The sequence below is a fragment of the Chionomys nivalis genome, chromosome 13 (genome assembly GCF_950005125.1).
Source record: "Chionomys nivalis chromosome 13, mChiNiv1.1, whole genome shotgun sequence".
NCBI classification, from domain to species: domain Eukaryota; kingdom Metazoa; phylum Chordata; class Mammalia; order Rodentia; family Cricetidae; genus Chionomys; species Chionomys nivalis.
In genome coordinates, this window is record NC_080098.1 from 9,371,969 (window position 1) to 9,391,817 (window position 19,849).

Below are 19,849 nucleotides of genomic sequence, written 5' to 3' on the forward strand. Positions count from 1 at the left end.
AGTAAAGAGAGAACCTGTGCTCTGCAGGGGGTGCCTCACTTCAGCTCGGAAGTCAGGGTAGAGCACAAGAGCAGATGCCTGCATAGGGGACTCTTGAATATTTCAGTGCAAAAAACCTCGGACTTAGGAACAGTAGAGGAGGAGAAAAGTGGAAATGAAAGGGAAAGCACTGTGATCAGCTGGGTTTCATCTCCCTCTACCTGACCTAAGGGAACCTTACATTCTCAAGTGCAAGATTAACAAGTCACAGATACTAAAGAGCAAAACCAATGAGTCCAAATAGTGTGGGAACTGCAGCCCCGAGTTGATACCCCTGCCCCCATTTGAGGTGCTTATCTGCAAGGAAAACATAATAAATTCCCTCTGCTCCTGGAGCGGGGAAGGAAGGAATTTTGAGTGCATGGTGACCGGTCCTTGATCCCTGCCAGGGTCAGGTTACAGTCCCTTCACAGCCCCCTCCTCATTTGGTGCCATGGTATAAAACCAGCCCAGCAGACAATAAAGAGAGCTGTTCCACCTCAACCTCCTGCTCTGTGTATTCATTCAACCTGGACACCCTCCGCCGAGACTCTTGGTTCCAGCCTGTGCTGGCGCGGCAAAATAGTAAAGGTTTTATGATGACAGTGGGTCGGTTTGAGTTTATAAGAAAGAATGAACAAGGCTTTTAGGGAGATGGGGAAGGAGGAGAGTTTGTTAGGACTTTGTCCAAGTGTGAGATTACTGTAGAGGCCACCCGCATGCTCAGCAAGTTGATCAGATTGCCTGGAACAGCGGGAGTGCTGTGCACTGGGAACCATGCAGCCACCACATGATGACTGGGTGAAGAAGCGATGGACGCTGTGCAGGATGGCCCAGAACGAGGAAGTGGGAGTGTTAGAAAATGAGCCTACTTAGCAAAAAGCAGAAACCGCCATGAACTGGTTCATTGCCAGATATCACCAGAGCCATGTAGCACTGATGCTCATTAATATCTTATTAATATGCCAAATAATAAAAATTTATTGATATAGCTTAAGTGTGTTGCCATTGATACATTATATTAATCAATATGGAATGACCAGAGCCATGTAGCACTGATGCTCATTAATATCTTATTAATATGCCAAATAATAAAAATTTATTGATATAGCTTAAGTGTGTTACCATTGATACATTATATTAATCAATATGGAATGACCAGAGCCATGTAGCACTGATGCTCATTAATATCTTATTAATATGCCAAATAATAAAAATTTATTGATATAGCTTAAGTGTGTTACCATTGATACATTATATTAATCAATATGGAATTAGACAGTGAGAAATAAAGAATGAGAAATAGGTTCCATTCTTTTTTTTTTTTTTTTTTTTTTTTTTGGTTTTACGAGGCAGGGTTTCTCTGTGGTTTTGGAGCCTGTCCTGGAACTAGCTCTTGTAGACCAGGCTGGTCTCGAACTCACAGAGATCCGCCTGCCTCTGCCTCCCAAGTGCTGGGATTAAAGGCGTGCGCCACCACCGCCCGGCTAGGTTCCATTCTTAAGTCTGTCATTCTCTGAGTGACTTTGGATGAAATATTTTTACCTGTTTTAACAATACTTTAACTGAGGGCAATAAAAATGCATTCTCAAAAAACTTAAAATTATACACATCAGGAATTTGGTGGCTTTATCCTCTCCCAAAGTCAGCCCATCAAGGAAACAAGTCAGAGTATCTTGTCTCCTTGTTGCTACACCCTAACATGACTGTGCTTAGATATTTATGAGTTTCTTTGACTATGTCATCTTTGGTACTTTTTGATACTAGGAACTAAGAGACTAGAAAACATAGAGTTGACTTCAGCAGCGGAAACACTGACTAAACTTAAATTTTGGTGGAGCTGATGATAAAATGTTCACTTGTAGCACTTCCAGAGGCAGAAGCAGGCAAATCTCTGAGAGTTCAAGGCCACCATGGTCTACATGGAAAGTTTCAGGCCAGCCAAGACTACATAGTGTGAGACCCTGTCAACAAAACAGATAAAGCTAGAAAATCCTCAAATGAAAGACCCGTTGGAGCCCATGTGTGCAAGTATCTGTTAAGTGTGGGTGCCATGAATCCACAAAAGTGGCCTAGTCTGTGGAAGCTTCATGAACATGGTAGACATGGACGGTGTAAGAAGTTTGGGAACAGAAGAGTGAAGTAAACAGAGGGCACTAGAGCCAGGAGGTGGCGCACACCTTTAATCCCAGTAGTCAGGAGGCAGAGGCAGGTGGATCTCCGTGAGTTTGAGGCCAGCCTGGTCTACAGAGACAGGACAGGCTCCAAAGCTACACAGAGAAACCCTGTCTTGAAAACAAACAAACAAACAAACCTCAACAGGAACAGCAACAAAACAAGCAAAACAAAAAGGACAAAGAAGAGCTCACAGGAAAGGGTGTACAATAATTGACCTAGAGAGAAGGTTACTGGTGCCTCCAGGCTTTTCAAGAAGCCACTGCGACAGGAACAATGAAATAAGTGAGAAGGGGAAGCGGAAATGGGGACTTTGGGTTCCCTGAGGGCTTCTTTGCTCCTTCCCTGAGGCTGGTTTCTGTTGGGGGGTGCTTCTTTGCTAGTTCTTATGCTTTGGTAGCCACTGGAAGTCTTTAGCAACTCTTTCTCCAGAGTTCCAGTGAGGCTGCTCTTGCAGCACAATGGCTGCATGTCTGGCTCCAAGAGTTCCAGCGAATTCTTACAAAGTTGAAAATGATTTCAAGATTTGTTATCATTTCAACAAAATCAGATCTAACAGTTCTTTCTGCAGAAAAATGGAAAAGAGGATCCTGCTATAAAGGAAAGCTTTATCTTAGAGAAAATGGAAATTTCAAATGGTAAATTATATACAAATATGTATGCAAAATAAAATAATGTATATAGAATAAAGCATATTTTGAATCAGTTCCAATTTGTATATTATCAATTGTTATTAAATTGTTATCCTTGAAGAGACATTTTTATTAACATTTTCTTGACTTCTTAGTAATAAGAAGAAATTTTTCTTTTTCAAAAGGTGAGGTTATCCTGAGACTTTCATAAATGGAAGATGATCTTTCTTTTAATTACTGGCAAAAATATCTAACAGACTTTATTAATTCAAGTAGACATAGTAAAATACTGCCCACTGTCCAGGGTTTACACACTATATACCATGATGTCCACATTTCCTTAGTTTCATGGCCAGGGTACAGTTCATGGAGATTTCAGTCATCATTATGGCTTCAATTTGCATAAGGAAACAAGTTTCTGTGCTTACCATTTAAGTCCTTAAAGCCCACACTGTAGTTGAACTCTTCTCGGGGTGGCTTGGGTTCTGGAGGAGGAAGAGTATCCACTCCTAGACTCTGTGAAAACAGATCCCACAGTTTCTGTGCGTGAGTCACAAAACCAACACTCCTGAAGCCCCAAACACTCATGATTTATACATTTTCTCTCCAAATATGCTCTTAAAGATTATGCTCGAACTTAAATGTTTTATAAGGATTTTTTTCTATCATAGAAAATTTCAGTTTAAAAATTATAAGAAGTATTAATAAAAAGACTGTGTGAATTGAGAACAATGAGAACAAAATAGCTCATTTTTCTTTTCTTTCTGTGGGAGGGAGGGTTAAAGTCAGCCCTGGCTGTCCTGGCTGTTTTGGAACTCACTTTGTAGACCAGGTTGGCTTTGAACTCAGATCCAGCTGTGTCTGCCTCCTGAGTGCTGGGATTAAAGGAGTGCACCACCCACCCCCTGGCAAAAGTAGTTAATTTTTCTAAGCAACAGAGAGACTTTATTGTCATCATGAAGGCACAAACTATACATAATTTATAAGGGCTTACACAGTGACATCAAAGAAAGGAATGGCCAGTTATCTGGAAAAGAAATTTTTCTACAAATCCTTTTAGTTATTTGTTTACTAATTATTTGTTTACTCCAAGGAAGTTAATGTTCCTACAGTTCCAATAGGGACTGATAAACGCCCCCCCCCCCCCCCCCCCCCCGGCCCAGGGCCTTGTCTGTGTTAGCTACTGCTTTATAATTGAGCTGGATTCCCTGCATACAGGTTTTGCTTTTGTTGATTTTTGATATTAAAATCTCATTATTTATCTTGTTGCCAAGCAGAAATTGAAATATTTTCCATTTTAAAATATTTCTTTTTGTTTTGTATCTTCTGTGTGTTCTGTGTTGCTTAGATGTGACTTACATTTTAAGATTATAAGAACTTTTATCTCTGTTTTCTCTCCTTTCATATGCTTAGATCTTTGATTCATGGAACTCATCAACGTATAAAGGATGAGCTAGAGTTACAGATCTTAACAGATGTGTTATCCCAAACCATTTACTTTTTTTTTGTTTATTTAGAAGGCTGCCTTCACCAGGATATGTGGGAGGGGGTGGGGAACACAAATAGAACATGTTACTCATGCAAAGAACTGGAAAAAAGTGAATTGGGATTCTTCCTATGTTGCTTCAACTTCTCTGTAAGCTTGAATTTTCTTCTATATTACAATCACATTATCACATTTCAGTCCACTTTAATTTTTGCTTATTTTAGGAAACTGGGGACACCAAGGTTTATCCATCCCTAATTATGCACAGTGGAGTCAATCTATTCCTGACTGTTTTTCTCAGATATGTAGCCTGTGGCTTGAGAGGCTTCCATGCTTCTCAGAGGGAACTGAGTTCTTACAGTTCATTCAGAACGTCGTAACAGTCCTTTGAAATACAGTATTTCCTTAAAAGATGGCACAAAAACGTCTTAGCCGGTGCCATTTTCTCACTTAGTCTCTATGAAGGTAATTACTAGGGATGTTGTTCAGAGGTGGTTGCTAAGGCACCACGGGAATTCCTCCCATGGACATGGTAAGCACAGATGTTGACATATCTGTGCATGTGTGACATTGTATTAAACCATGTGGACCAAAGGTGCAGAAGCAAGAAAACCCATTTGTCCCAGCTCTGTCGCAGATGTACCAGGGGCACTGATTTCTCACAGCATTGTCTCAGACGCACCAGGGGCACACGATGTCAACCTCCGACATCCTTTTGAAGGCAATCCCTGCCACCCCCAATACTCTGCAGGTTAAGAATAGGACTTTACCTGGGTCAAGAGGTCCATCTCCCCCAGCAAAGTGCTGAACATTTGGTCTATGTCTTCATTTGATTCACCCATCTGAAACAGGAAGATACCCAGACATTAGCAGTCTCTAAGAGCTTATCAGAGAATAAATGTTGCACTTTCATTTTTTCCTCTATGATCAGGCATCTGTGAAAAGAACTAGGTGGAGAAGAAGGTTCTGCTTACTCTGAAATTCCACTCCTGACCATCATCTAATCTGATGTCCAAGGTCGAGCTAAATTGAGGGACTTGACACAGAGCAAAACCTGAACTTGTTTTTCTAAACAAACAAACAAACAAACAAACAAACAAACAAACAAAGCTTTGTTCTGGGAGCCACCTTGCCTTAGGATTCCTTGTTAGAAAGAGAGAAAACCTTAAGCCACTCTTGATGGCCTACTTGTTTGCATTGAGATACACCAAGGAGATTGTGACGATGTTTCCAGAGATGAATGGATTAATCCCTTGATTGATTTATAGTAAAGATAACACTTGTACAGAGTGAAGAAACTGGACTAAAGTTTCTGAGATTGTGAGTCAAAATAATATTTTCCCTCCCTTTGAACTTGTTTTTCTGTCACCTATTTGGTCACAGCGATGAGACAGCTACTAAGATGCCGTGACATCATGCCAGAGGAATGTAGAATTTAATCTCCATTTAAAAACACATTAAAATGTAACTGCATTTTAAAATGTCTGTGATTAATTGTATTTACTGAGTGGTCCCCTCCTTCATAAAAGTATCTGTGGAATAACAATAGCTTTGCGCATATTGACTGACAAGGCTGGATTGGAAAATGAAGAGATAATATACCCATCCTTCGAGGACTGCGTGGCAGGATGTAGTGTGGCAAAGGGCGTTAAATGTAAAATGAAAGATTCACTCGAGCATTTCCTAGTGTTCTAAGCACTGTAAGACACTGTAAGACTAATGTCACTCGCAGCAGCAATAGTCTGTGAGGGTAGAGGTCAGTGTGCATTATAGTCGGACCTGCTAATCCATTCTTGCTCCCTCTAGGCAGAAACATTTGAAAAAAATCTGCACTGAACATATCAACACTTTTTCCTGGTAACATTACCTTATAACAACTATAGCTATACAGTGTTCAACAATGATATTAGCCACTATGGTCTTGATACATTGCTTGGTGGTGGTGCAGCCGTCTTGGTTTGTGCAGGTCTTTTCTATGAGTCTAACCATGCGTCGCTCAGAACTTCCCTCCACTGCTGACTGTGATCCAGTGGCATTGTAAGTGGCCTAGATAATTAAGAGCACAGGAGGATGTGTGTGCTGTGTAAAATGTAAAGGAAGTGAGGATCCTGGGATTTGGGAATCCACAGAGACTCCTGGAATGAACCCCCACAGGCATTGAAGGATGGCTGTAGTTCAGCCAGAAATATGTACTTGAACATAGATACACACATGCTTCTGTTTTCTTATGGACACAAGTCATATATACAGAGAAATGATGTCATGTAAACACACAATGTTTACTACGTACTTACAATTTGGCTTTCATGATGATCAATCAATATGACTTAACTTTTTAAATTTAAATATATCCATCTTTATTTTCCTTCAATTGATTATTTTAAACAAATATTATTTTTCCATGCATTCATGGTTCAAAAGAGTAAGATTTTTGAATGCTTTAATTAACATAAGGTCAGGTTCAAAAGAGTAAGATTTTTGAATGCTTTAATTAGCATATATGAATTATAATAATAGTAGGTCTCATAATATTTTTACATGTTCTCCTCACTGTATTTTGATTGTATTTACCCATTCAGTACCCTCTCAAGTCCCCCTTTAACTCCTGATAATCCCTTTTCTTTTCCTAAGTAGTCTATTTTTTTTTTCTTTTTTTTAGTGTATGGCCCAATGAGTTTCATTAGTGTTGTTTGTAGCGACATAGATACTTTACCTGTAGCTACACCCTGAAGAAAATTTCCCTTCCCATCAACCACTAACTGTGTAAGTCCCCATGGAAAAATGGGTCCGTGAGCCCTTCCCGCTTCTATTACAAGGTAGGGGCAGTTTTGTGCAGACCGAGTGCAGTTAATCACAGCTGCTGGGGGTTCCAGAGTGCATCAGCCATGACATGCCTGGAGGGCAGGGTTCCTTCTGATCCCCACACGCTCTTCCAGCTCTTGCATTCTTTCTGCTCCCTACTCCCCTAGACCCCAAGTCTTGGAGAGGGTGAACTCAATGCCGTTTTTATGGCTGGGCATTCAGCAGTCATTTATTCTTGGTATCTTGAGTTTCCAGAGTAACCGCTGACTATCACATAAAAAAAATATATATATCTGACCAAAGCTGACATAAACATTAATTTATGGGCATAAGTGTGACTTTTTGAAGACAATTTGATGGGCATATTCTGTCCATTTGGGAAAACAATCACATAAAGACCAATCACGTACCCAGCCATGAGGTTTTGCTCAAGTTTCTGGTAGCAGACATAAATTCCCTTCCATGGAGCCAGCATCAAATCCAATCTGATAGCAGTTGTGTGGTGATTTTAATAAGAATGGCCCCCATAGGTTCATAGGTTCATGTTTAAGTGTTTGGTCCCCAGTTAGTAGAACTGTTTGGGAGGGTTAATAGCAAACCTACTCTACTACCCTAGTTAGTATGCTCCCCCCTCCAGCCTTGTGTTTGTTGTCTCAGAACGTAAGCTCTCAGCTACTACTCCAGTGCTATGCCCATTGGCTGCCATTCCCTGCATGATGGCCATAGACCCACCCTCTCAAACTGTAAACAGTCGTAATTGGGGGTTCTCAGTTAAGTGCCCCCACTTCTCTCTGATAAGTTTGTGCTTTCTTTCCTTTTGAAAAAATAACTCATCAAGTCTAATTTGTACCGCCCCATGTACTCATAAGTCAGGAGTCACCCACTGGAGAGTGATCAACCTGTCTGTCAGGAGTTATCCCTTAAAGAAAACTGAGTCTCCCTCTCCCAGAAACTATCAACTACCAATAGGTCCTCAGCAGGACAGGGGCTCATAAGCCCCTACTTTCCTCCATGTTAGAATACCAATTGGTTTGATCTTGACTGTAGTAGTGAGATATGCCATAGATGCAATAGTGGCGTGAATGTTATGGGAGCAACCAACCACTTTCTGCTTGGATCTAAGATCCAAGTCACAGGAGGAAACATACGCCTGGAACTGTAAATCTGGCCAAGAACCCACGGTTTGGGAGCTCCTTGGCCTCAGGAAAGACCCTAATTCTATGATTCTGCCAACTGGAATAGCATCAAACTATTCTCTATATTCATATCTTTAGGCTCATACAAAAATAGTACAGTTGTCAGGCCACATCAGGGAAGTTTCTTTGTGCAGCAGACAGCCTTCAGGAAAGAAACTCAGCAGTCAAAGTGCAGCCCCTTCCTCAGTTTGAAGAGGAAAAAGTAATGTTTTCCTTCTTTCATGATACAGAAAACTCCCTAAACACAGGTACTGACTATGTGCAACAATCATTTTGCGTTCTAAGCTTGGCATCTTTTCCATCATGGGGTGGATAAGTGATTTGAGACTTGTCTGAGATATGTTAAGTGTCTAGACAGCCCTTTGTGGTTACATGAGGATACGCCATGTGGATACAGAGGAGTCATGACGCTGGATTGGCCAGCACGGGCCAGGAAAAAGGATTTTGTTAAAACAAGAACAAACCTAGATACTATGGGGCAAGCACAATAGAAGCAGACATTCCTACCCCAAAGAATCTGGAGTTCACACATCAGGGACAGACAGATACATGCTATATCAAAAGAAGCATTCATTGGAAACTCAGAACCACACCCTTGAAAGTAGGCAGACAAGCATCAGATACAGAACTGAGAGGTAAGGCAGACTCGTGGACCTTGTCTACATGTGTAGGTCTAAAGTTAAGAAGGAATCAGACTGTGTTAGTGAAGGATGCTGGGAAATGTTTTTTGCTATTTTACGCATATAGTAGGGAAGAGGTCTATGGGTGGACCCCACTTCTGATTAAAGACAGGATTCTATGTGAGGGTTCATTCAAACAGAGTTTTATTTCCCCCTAAAAGTATGTCCAAATCACCCTTTCCTGCACTGGTCTGGATGTGGCTTGTTTTCTTCTGTAGAGTTACCAAAGGAATAGAACATTCACAGGTGAGGCTTGGAAGATGCCCACGTGATGAGGAGCTGCCCTCGGAAGGCCTTAACACTTTTCTCTCACGGTAGATTACTTTACGTGAGAGTGAGTTGTTACAAAGCAAAATCAGCCGCACTGGCAACTTCTCTGCCTTCTTGTCTTACTGTGTGATGTATTCTGCATGTGTGTCCCCCCCTGTGATGCCACGTACTGTTAGAACTTTACCAGAGCCAGGCAGACGTCAGGGCCATGATCGTGAATGCCCACAACTGTCACCTAACACGTGCCATTTCTTTGTGAAGTACCCAGACTCAGATATTTTGTTATAACTAATACTCTCCCCTTTTCAAATTTTCTACAAAATGGAGGAAAATAAGTAAGTGAATAAAATATTTATGTTTTTATCGACTGTGAAAATAGTTATACTATTCAAAATCTTAGAATGGATCTTTCATGCATTACTTTGATGAGGAGAAATTAGCAGAAAAAATAAATTTATACAGTTGCTCATCTAAATTCATTTTATTAGATTCTTATGTGATATAACTTGTGAAAAACAAAGGAATCCTTCAAAAATAATTATTATTAACAGGAAAATTGTGTTTTAATGAGCAAAGCAAGCTATTCAAAGTGGAAAAATACTTATTGGCAGACAGTATAAGCTACCAATCTACGCTACCATGAACTCATGTAAAGCAAAGGTGAAGTAGGTAGTAAGGACCTGCCACCATGTAGTCTCTTAAACCAGTGACTGGAAAACACACTGAAATGGAGAAACGTGGCATCTGTGAGTCAGCAATACCCACCAAGTCCTGAGACTTCAGTTTCTCGGTCAGCACACGCTACTGATACACAATGGGTTAAGAATGAGACAGAGAGAGTTACTCACCCAAGATGGAAACAGCTCAGACCAACATCCCTGGGACCCACAGAAATGCTCCCAACGTTCATCTGGCTAAGACTTCCCCTGCTCTTGCACTTTCTTTGCCTCTGCCTGCCTCCCCCCCCCCGCCCCCACTGTCTCTATTTGTCAGAAGACATCACCATCAAAATCATGCTGGAAATACACATTCACAGTATAATGTCTAATGAGTTACATTTAAGACCTTTGGGTAAATCAGACATCTGATTTAAGAGTATTACTATGTTGTCTGTCTGGCCTTGAACTTGGGATCCTCCTGCCTCAGTGAACTAAGAGCTACGGTTTTAGGTGTGGTACATCATTTTTAACTTTAAGAGTCTTTTTGTATAAATTTTGTTAATCTATAAATGCAATCATCTTGCATGATTACCCTTTCCTTCAAGAAAGCCTTATTTCTGGAAGAGATGGCTCAGAGCCACGGATAATTCATGTATTACACACACACACAAGTATGAGAGAATAAGACTGTCTACGTGTGGTACTTTCCAAAGGCCAAAAGAGAAAACGCCCATCCATGAGGCTGAATGTGTTATTGGGGTTAGCAGCCAGCAACTGGGGTGGAGAAGCTGTTGCAATGAGGCACAACATTGCAAAACAAGTCATGTTCACACCATGACTAGGTGGAGTTAAAAATCTTTTCATGAGTATGTAATTTCTGGGTTCTTTTTGTGTCTTGGGAAGACTATCACATTGTTGGTAAAAAATTGGAGCAGTCCTCATTAGAGTTATTATACTATTCTTATTTCCTGGAGAAAGATGGGTGTGCTGGAGGAGAAGCATATCCAGATTAAAACCCAACATTTCTTAGTGCCAGTGCTATTTTCCTAATGCAAATATCTCCTAGGTAGGTAGGGTTCAAAATCAAGCTTCTGGTTTTCACCCCCAAACTTCTTTTTTTCCATATAACTAAATTTCAGTCATGTATACTTGAAAACCCTAAGTACTGTGTTACATATCTTTAACAGGACATATACTTCCATTCACTTCATGTGTTTAGTTCAGTCTGAATGCAGTCTTCATTGTCTTTTACTTAGTAGATCCAGGCATGATTTCAGATCAGTCAGGGCAGCCAAACTTGTTGATAAAAGCCAACTCAAAGTTCCTCAGGTACTTCCATGCAAATGGCTCCCACTTAATGTTTCTTCTGCACTCCCTCCTCTGGAACACCCCAGGTTTGATGAGGGACTGTTTGTTACTCAATGGTCTAGATTTAGAAGTTGGTTTTGTCCTTTCCTCTTCCGCTTTCCCACCCAGTGAGTCAGAAAATGTTCTGGATTTTCCTTTAGAGGGCTTCTCCTTTCCTTCACTCCTCCTGCCTGGCCATAGTGGAAAGGCTCATCTCTCTACCCCTTGACCTTCTGTTTACCTTGACTTCCTGTTCTCACCGACACCATAGACACTGATTTCAAATACAGTCGTGAACGTATCACTGTCCTGCTTAAACACCTTCCATGACTGGCCACAATGGAGTGGATTATCAGGTGCCCAGTGAGTCTTCAGAATCTCTCAGGAATTTCTCCCACATACCCCTCAAGGCTCAGTTCCTGCTATTTGGGGCCTTTGGTGCCCTATGAATAGACTTTGTACCACTTTTTTGTCTCCATACACACATTCCCCATAAAATCCTCCGTTTATGCTTCCTTCATAAAATCCTAGTTATTCGAAATTTAACTTTCATGTCAACTATTTAATGGTGTCGATTAGACATTCGCTTTCCATTGTCCTCGGTATACGGTCAATTCTAGCCTCAGTGACCACCTTGAGAAGGTACCAAACCTCGCCGTGCTTCAGCTTCCTTGTCAGCAAACCGAAAGAATACTAGCACACCGCACTGCCACCAGTCCTCAGCCACAGCATTTGCCACACAGCACTAGGCTCCTTTTGTACCATCTTAGAACCCTTCCGAATACTGGGAACTACCAGGGAGTAGTTGCTAAGGATCAGAGCTTACGGTTTTTGTCTTCCAAAATGTCTTGCTGAATAACTGCCCTTCCAAACAGAAAGCTGTGGGCTAGCATACAGTTCAGAAGCTACACACAAGCTCCCTACCACTTGACTGGGCCTGAACATGGTTCCTGTGGAGCCATATCAGATGTGTGACACGGCTGGGCTGGACGGTCCTCAAGAGGTCACCGAATTCCATCTTTCCTCTGATGTTAGGTCAGCTAAACAGAAAGTCAGCTTTAAAGAACTAACAAAACAAAACAACTTCTTTATTTAAGAGAAATCTGTGTGTATGTTTGTGTGGATGTATGCCACGTGTGTGCTAACGCCAGGAGAGGGTGTTGGATCACCTGCTGCAGCCACAGGTGTTTGTGAGCCACCCCGTGTGAGTGCTGGAAACTGAACTCGGGTTCACTCTCAAGCACTGAGCCGTCTCTCCACCCCAGAATGTCTGCTTCTCACTGCTGTCATGGGACCCTTGCTTTGAAGCCAGGGGTCTTAGTTGCTTTGAGAAGAGTCCTATCAGCCATGAGGCAACCTGACTGGCAGTGCCAAAGAATCTACTTCTTTTCCAAACCAACCCGAAGCCAATCAGTTTTTACAAGTAAAAGATGACCCAACTGCTATTTAATAAATAAAATGAGTCACTATCGTTACTCAGCAATCTGAAGGCTATGACAGGCAACTGCAGGCCAGCCTGAGCTATATGGCTATACCTTGTCTCCACTGCCACGAAGGATCAAACAGACCAACAGGCCGGCTATGGAGATTTGTATCTCGAATCCCAATACTCAGGAGGTAGAAACACAAGTTCAAACCCAGTCTGGTGCTGAGATCGCAGATGCGTGCCATCATGCTTAGCTTACATCCTTCTTCTTTAGAACATACATGTAAAAATTTCCTGCTACGAACTAAATTTTGAACGAAATAAGAGTTTTGATACATTTAAAATTAAAAATATTTATAAAACATTTCATACCTCAATTGAAATATGCATTTTTGTTTTGTATTGTTTTGACAGTGTCTCATGTAGCCCAGGCTGGCCTGAAACGTGATGTGTGGACATCTGACCCTCTTGGCCGCTACCTCTCAGGTGCTAGGATTACCGTTGTGCTTGGCTCATGTGATGCTGGGGATCAAACCCCGGATTACACACATAGACGGCAAACATTCCACTAAAGAGCTATACCCCCAGTTCAGTGTTTTTCTTATAAGAAAATAAAAAAAAAAGGATAGTGCTTTTTTCATTTAGTTTATTTTGGGAGGCGGTGGTGTAGAAAAGTGATCCTAGCAACTTCTGTGTAAAATCAAAATGCTGTCAAGATTTTTCTCTTGTGACCACCAAATTTTGAATTTATAAAGAGATATATTTGGCTGGGCAGTGGTGGCACACGCCTTTCATCCCAGCACTCGAAAGAGGCAGAGACAGGCGGATCTCTGTTAGTTCGAGGCCAGCCTGGTCTACAGAGAGAGTTACAGGACAGGATTCAAAGCTACACAGAGAAACTCAGTCTTGAACCTCCCACCACCACCCCCAAAAAAAAGAAAGAAAGAAAAGAAAAAAAAAGGATATACTTAGTAGTAGCAAGTACCAACGAACATAGCAAATGTGTTGTTTACATATTTGTAAAGGAGTCCACCTGCCAAAAGCCTGCTATCTGGTTTCAGGAATCTGTTGGTGCTCTAAGCTAACTTAAGGGGGTGCAAAGTGCATCTCTTCCTTTGTGCGTTTAGCTTGATGGCGTCTTAACTTGGACTGGAGTGCTGACTGTTTCAGGCAGGATGCACACAAAGGACCTTGCAGTCAGGGGCTACAGCTCTGGCAGGTTAGAACTGAGTTTCAATGTTTCTTTTGAGCAGTTGCAATTCATCTGCCAAGGAGGAAACCCCACTGTTGGTGCTTTTGCATGGCTGCAGGAGGGTGAGAAAAAAAAAAATCCTCAGTCCCACCTGTCTGACAAGGATAAAAATTATAGCTGATAAAGATTAGCCACTCTCCTTCGCTGCCTGGACTTTCTTCTGGCACCTTCTTCCATGGTGCCACATAATAAAGCTGCCCCCGTGTCCTAGGCAGAACATTTATTTTCCCAACCTTACAAAAGACAAAACTGAGGTTCCCAATCTTTAAACAAGACTGCAGCTTGCCAGTCAACGAATATATATTATACGGTTAGAAGCTTAGCCCCCGTAAGACTTCCTGTGTGAGTTTCTGTAACTGGAATTATCCTCAGTTTATGCCAAAGATTAAATAGTTAGAAGTTATTTGCATGCCATCTTTTCATGTTGAAGATGGTCAAAGAAAACAATCATATTGTTAGACATTACAGGTGAACACTATTTTGAGTCTATGATTAGTTTGTCAGAGATGAAATAGAACAAGAAACAAAATTTAAAAATCTGAGGCTCTCTTAGTAACAATTTTCTTTCCTGTTTTTATTATTTTTAAAACTAGCCTGCTGTCAATAGCTTTTCAAGGAACATAATAAAAACACATTACAAGGACAGGTTACAAAGAAGAAGCGTTTTTAAAAGCGACTTCTGTGAAATTGAGTGTGGCACCACAGGCCTGTAATCCCAACACTTGGGAATGGGGGCAGCCTGGGCTACACAGCAAGTTCTAGTCAGTCTCAACTACATAGTGAAACCCATTTTCAAAGAAAAAAAGAGAAAGAAAAGAGAAAAGTTCACGGCCGGCATCACACTTGGTCAGTGATATGCTTGATGTGGAATACGAAGTGCGGAACTCAGCCAAGCATATGTGCTGGCAGAAGCTATGAGGCTGTTACTTGATAATGTGCTTGGAAAACAACTTACACCGTTGAATTTGACCTAATTTCTTCAGGTTTTTTTTTTTTTTTTTTAAATGTAATGAGAGCTGCTCCTGAAGAGGAAGTGGTTCACGGAATAGCACAACACGTGGTTTAAGGTTGCTGCAATATTTAGGGGAGGAGGAAGGAAGCCAAGGTAGCATGAAACAGGAAACAGAGATATCTTTAATGTAACAGAGAAGGCAAACTAATTTAACTTGGCAGAGAACCAAGACAAAGGAATGTAGGGGGGATTGGACCTGCTTTGTACAGTATGCTGGGGATAATGAAAACCTTAGGAAGCCGCCGAGATTGCTGGACAGTCACTGTGGTCATGAGACTAAGCACGCTCGTCACAGGGGAAACTAATATGGATCCTGCATTAGTACTTCTGTGTGCGGTCATGTGCAGTAGCCCCCTCTCACAGTTACGGCATGGGACAGTGAGATGGCAAAACATTTGTAAAAAGACAGTTGTCCTAGAATGGTTTTCTGTAACTTAAACGTGGAGAGGCTGCTCCTAAAACCCTAGAAGTTGATATGTGTGCATGTCTGCATACTCACAAACACACATGTGTGCATGCACATGCACACACACACACACACACACTGAGCAGCAAGATGAGCTATTAAATTTATTTGTTTATTTTAAATTGTGTGATTGTGTAACTCAAGTTGACCTCAAACTCCTAATCCAGAGCTGGTACTACAGGTGTGAACCATCAAATTCAGGAGGACTACGCTCAAATGTACTTATTTCCAAGTTGCTTTGTCTTTATGTGAATTCAAGGGGAGGGGAGGGGATGAACAGAGTCGGGCACTTAGCCAAGTCAAACTCCCCAGTGGTAAGGAGAAAGATGACTCAATCAAACGCCAACTACTTGAACACACCTCAGAAGGGAGGCTGCGTGTAGCATGGGAAACCAGGCCAGCTAGCAGGAGCAGCACACTCCCCCATCCTCCCATTCGAAGGCTTTTCTGGATCTCCAGAAGACAAGTTGTAGGCTCATTTCAGTTTACATACAGGGTGTGAGAAGAGCTTTCTAAATCGTGGGATGTTTTTTAAGTTCTCTTTATTTCTTCTTGAATGTCTGTATAAGGAAAGGGAACTGTTTTGACTTAGAATCTATTGTGACATAAAACAAAATTGATAACATAATTTAGAATTTTTTGAGGAACAAAACTAGCAAATATTTATTGACTGACTTTGTAGATAAAGTGAGCATATTACTTTTCAACAACAAAGACTCCCATGAACAGTCAAGAATACCCATTGGCACATGCCATGTGTTTCTTTGCACTGTACTCCAGTTCGACTTGTGTTCCTGTCACGGCACCGTACTGTTTGGGCCAAGATTACCAGTGACCCTCATGTGGCTAATCTGATGGTTAATTCTAAGCATCTTACACAGGACTTAGTTCTGTGGGTCACCCCCTCCATACCTGAGGGTTCCAGATCAATAGACTCAACCCATCATGGGGCAAAATTATTTTTCAAAGAAACGTGTGCCTCTTCTGAAGCTGCGAAGAACAATGTGGATCATTGCAGTCTTGCTGGGAGACCAGCCTGGTAGTGGTCCTTGTGCTTGGAGTGGTATGGGAGGGTGGGGGTGAAGCAGGTGGGTGGGGGTGAAGCGGGAGGGGGGGTGAAGTGAGAGGGTGGGGGTGAAGTGGGGGGGTGAAGTGGGAGGGGGTGAAGTGGAAGGGTAGGCGGTTACTTTCCCTATCTCCACTTCACAGGGACTTCAGCCGGGGCTTCCCTGTGGTGAATCCCATGGGCTTTTAACGCCATCATCTGTAGCAGGTCACGCCAAGGGGGAGAGCTGGGGACAATGTTATGCGGACTCCTCTTGTTCCAGGCTTCATAACTGTGTCATTCTGTTCCCACAGTTGAAAGGTCTAGGGACAGATGGCTGTGTGGTTCCAGCCCAGCTGGTCAGCTGCCCTAGGCCCTGGGAGTGGAGTGTACTCTTCCGTATGTAGTGAGAGCAAAGGTTGTGGCTCTCTCAAGTCTTACCCTTTGTTAAGAAGTGCTGCCAGAATCAGAAACCACACAGGAAGTTACAAATGAGGCCTCACTGTGGAGCGATGTGGGGCTTAAGCAATCTTCTGAGCTATCAATCATTAAAACTAATTTGGCACTGGAACTGTGACATTTGCTATTAATCCTAAGACTTGGAAGTCTGAGGCAAGTGGATTACTGCGAGTTTGAAGCCAGCCTGAAGAACACAGAGAGTTTGAGACCAGGCTGCACTATGAAATAAGATCTTGTTTCAAAACAAAACAAAAAAACCGAAAAAACAAAAAACCCAAACCAAATCAAAACAAAAAAAAAAACAAAAACAACCAAACAAAAAAAAACCCCAAAAACCAAGCCAACAACAAAGAAACCCCAAATAAGAGAATTTTGAGCAACTACATTAGAGGGAACAAGTAAATCGTCTCTGTCACGTCTACTGATCGTCCCTGTAACCTCTACCGAAGAGAGGTAGAGTACCATCTCTACTGAAGATGGAATTCCATACCTACTCTCCAAGGAAGAGTTATGCAGCTAGGAGAGTAGGAAACAGCTAGGAGCTGTTAGTAATCATAAACAAGGAGCTGGTTAGTCATCAAAAATTAAGTTATGTAATTGTAATTTAGTTATGTTTCATGTAAAACATTATTTGTTATGATATCCTTCTTGCTTGAAATATTTGTGTGTGTATGCACATGCGTGTGTTCGTGCGTACATCTCTGTGTGTACCCTGTGTGTGTACATGCATGCATATGTGTGTATGGTGTGTGTGTGTGCACGCACATATGTACTGGGGATGGGACCAGGACTCTGCATATACTGAGTATCACTGAAACGCAACTACAGGCTCTGTTAACTTTGGCTCTTCATTTCCCACGTGTTTTTCAGAAGACAGCCTCCAATACTGTATGGATTCACATTCCAGAGAGCTGGGCTCTATTCCTGCTAACTTGGCAGCCTCCCCTTCCAGCTTCTTCCTCAGGCTTCTCACCCTCCCTGGTCTCTTAGTTTCTCTGGCCTCAGGGTCCACTGGCCTCCCTCCCCACCCCCACCCAGCCCAACCCCAGGGGCTCCTGCCGACTCCTGGAGTGGTAACCACTGTCAGCACCTAAGTCAGGGTGAGGGTGCTCTGCTCTCTCTCCCACAGAAACAGCAGGCTTGTCAGCACCACCCTGCCGCTCCACCTCACTGATTTTTATCTCTAACGCTCTGCTTATTGGGCCGCCCAGCTGCTCTAGAGCACTGTAAGCCTGTGTTGTACGTGTGCTTTGCTGCGTGTCTGGAACATCTGTTCCCAGCTCACCTAAATAATCATCTCACTGCACGGAGACCTCCCCAGACCGAGCTCAGGTCGTCTCTTCCCTACCACCCTTCCCTCCCTGTTTACAGTCTGTGTCCCCTCATCACCTAGAATGTAAGTCCAAGTAGAGTTGACTGTTTTTGCTATAGTACTGTTATAGCTCCAGTATAGAACAATGTAGATTACGATAGACACCAAGTGAATAGTTGTTAAATGAGTGAGCTCCCTGAGGAGTCCAGGCTGTTTTCCTTGTCACTGTGTCCCTATGGTGACTCACACTGACCACCTTGGTTGTGGAAGGACAAGTTAGCAAGTTAAAGGAGAAGACAGAAGTGGAAAAAGAGAAGAAGATGAGTTTGATTGTGTCCCTGTTTGTGCTGGGCTAGGGTGCAGGTCAGGCTGTCTTTGAACTAATGATCCTTTTGCTTCTGCCTTCTGGGTCCTGGGATTACAGACCTGTGCTACCATTTCCTGGCTCTTGGGAGGATGGATTTGAAAAGAGAAAATGATGCCACGGCTACCTTGGTGGCTGGTGGTGGTAATAAACAAAGGCTGTTGACATCACTACCTTGGTGGCTGGTGATAGTAATGAACAGAGGCTGTTGACATCACTGGGTAAATGATGCAATGTGACATTTATCAAATTACTGTCTCACTCTAGGAGAGGTGAAAGGGAAAAGGTTGGATGAGACTCTTCAAAGGTCAGCAGATTCGGAAATCAAATTATGTGGCACATATTACTTAACACCTACAAAGGGGACATTTTAAAATGAAAACCATCTAATGGAGGCCTCTTTAACCAGATGTTCAATTTAGTGATGGGGCAATGTCATGTGTGTCCCCTGACAATTGACAGTTTGAGGACACAGCATCTCTTTAGAACTGCCTTGGAAGTAGCGATCTTGCTCTACCTCCAATCAGAGCAATCAGCTGGATAAGTACAATTTGATGACACTCTTCGAAAACAAAACAGTGGGTGTGGACTTTTAGTTTATTTTTAGACATAATTTCAGTACATAGCCTGGATTGGTTTTGAACTCACAATCCTCTTGCTTCAGTCTCCTGAGTGTTGGGAAAGAACATTTCAACTCTTCAAATTGAAAGAAAGATATTATTAAGATAATGAGAAAACTGAGTGTAGATTATGTATCAGAAAAAGATGAATTTGAATTTCCTGAGTGTGATTATTGTACTATGGTGTTTGTACGTAGCCACCACCGTGTGACGGCTGTATCGTGGAAGAGCGTGCCTTCCTTCTTCACAGATGGACGTTAAGGAAACTAGAGGCTTGCAAACAAGGAATGATGCTGGGTGAAGGATTGTGGAAGTTTACTTCATTATTCTTCTTTGTTGGAAGTTTAAAATGTTTCAAAATAAAATTTTTAGGGGGAAAAGAACCAAATTAAGCAAAAGCAGAAAGGACGAGGGACGGTAGGAGAAGGACGAGGGACGGTAGGAGAAGTAGAGGCAGGCAGAAGGTGTAAAAAGAAAATCTGTCTTGGGCACCGTATATTATTTTATCTACTTCTCATAGAAACCAGGTGAAGTGATGGAGGTGGGTCATCTTTCTATATGTTGTTTCATTGGTTAAGTAATAAAGAAACTGCCTTGGCCCCTTTAATAGGACAGAAAATTAGGTAGG

At 42.1% G+C, this 19,849-nt stretch overlaps 1 protein-coding gene across 1 annotated transcript in view; it reads right to left on the minus strand.

Moving 5' to 3' along the window:
* Positions 1-19,849, minus strand: part of Apbb1ip (amyloid beta precursor protein binding family B member 1 interacting protein) — a 101,631-nt gene that overhangs the window by 50,680 nt on the left and 31,102 nt on the right. Inside the window, exons 2-3 of the mRNA XM_057787621.1 lie at positions 5,082-5,153; positions 3,254-3,341 (exon numbers count right to left, since the gene is read on the minus strand). Of these exons, the coding sequence (XP_057643604.1) occupies positions 3,254-3,341; positions 5,082-5,153 (160 nt within the window). The remainder of the gene's footprint in view (positions 1-3,253; positions 3,342-5,081; positions 5,154-19,849) is intronic.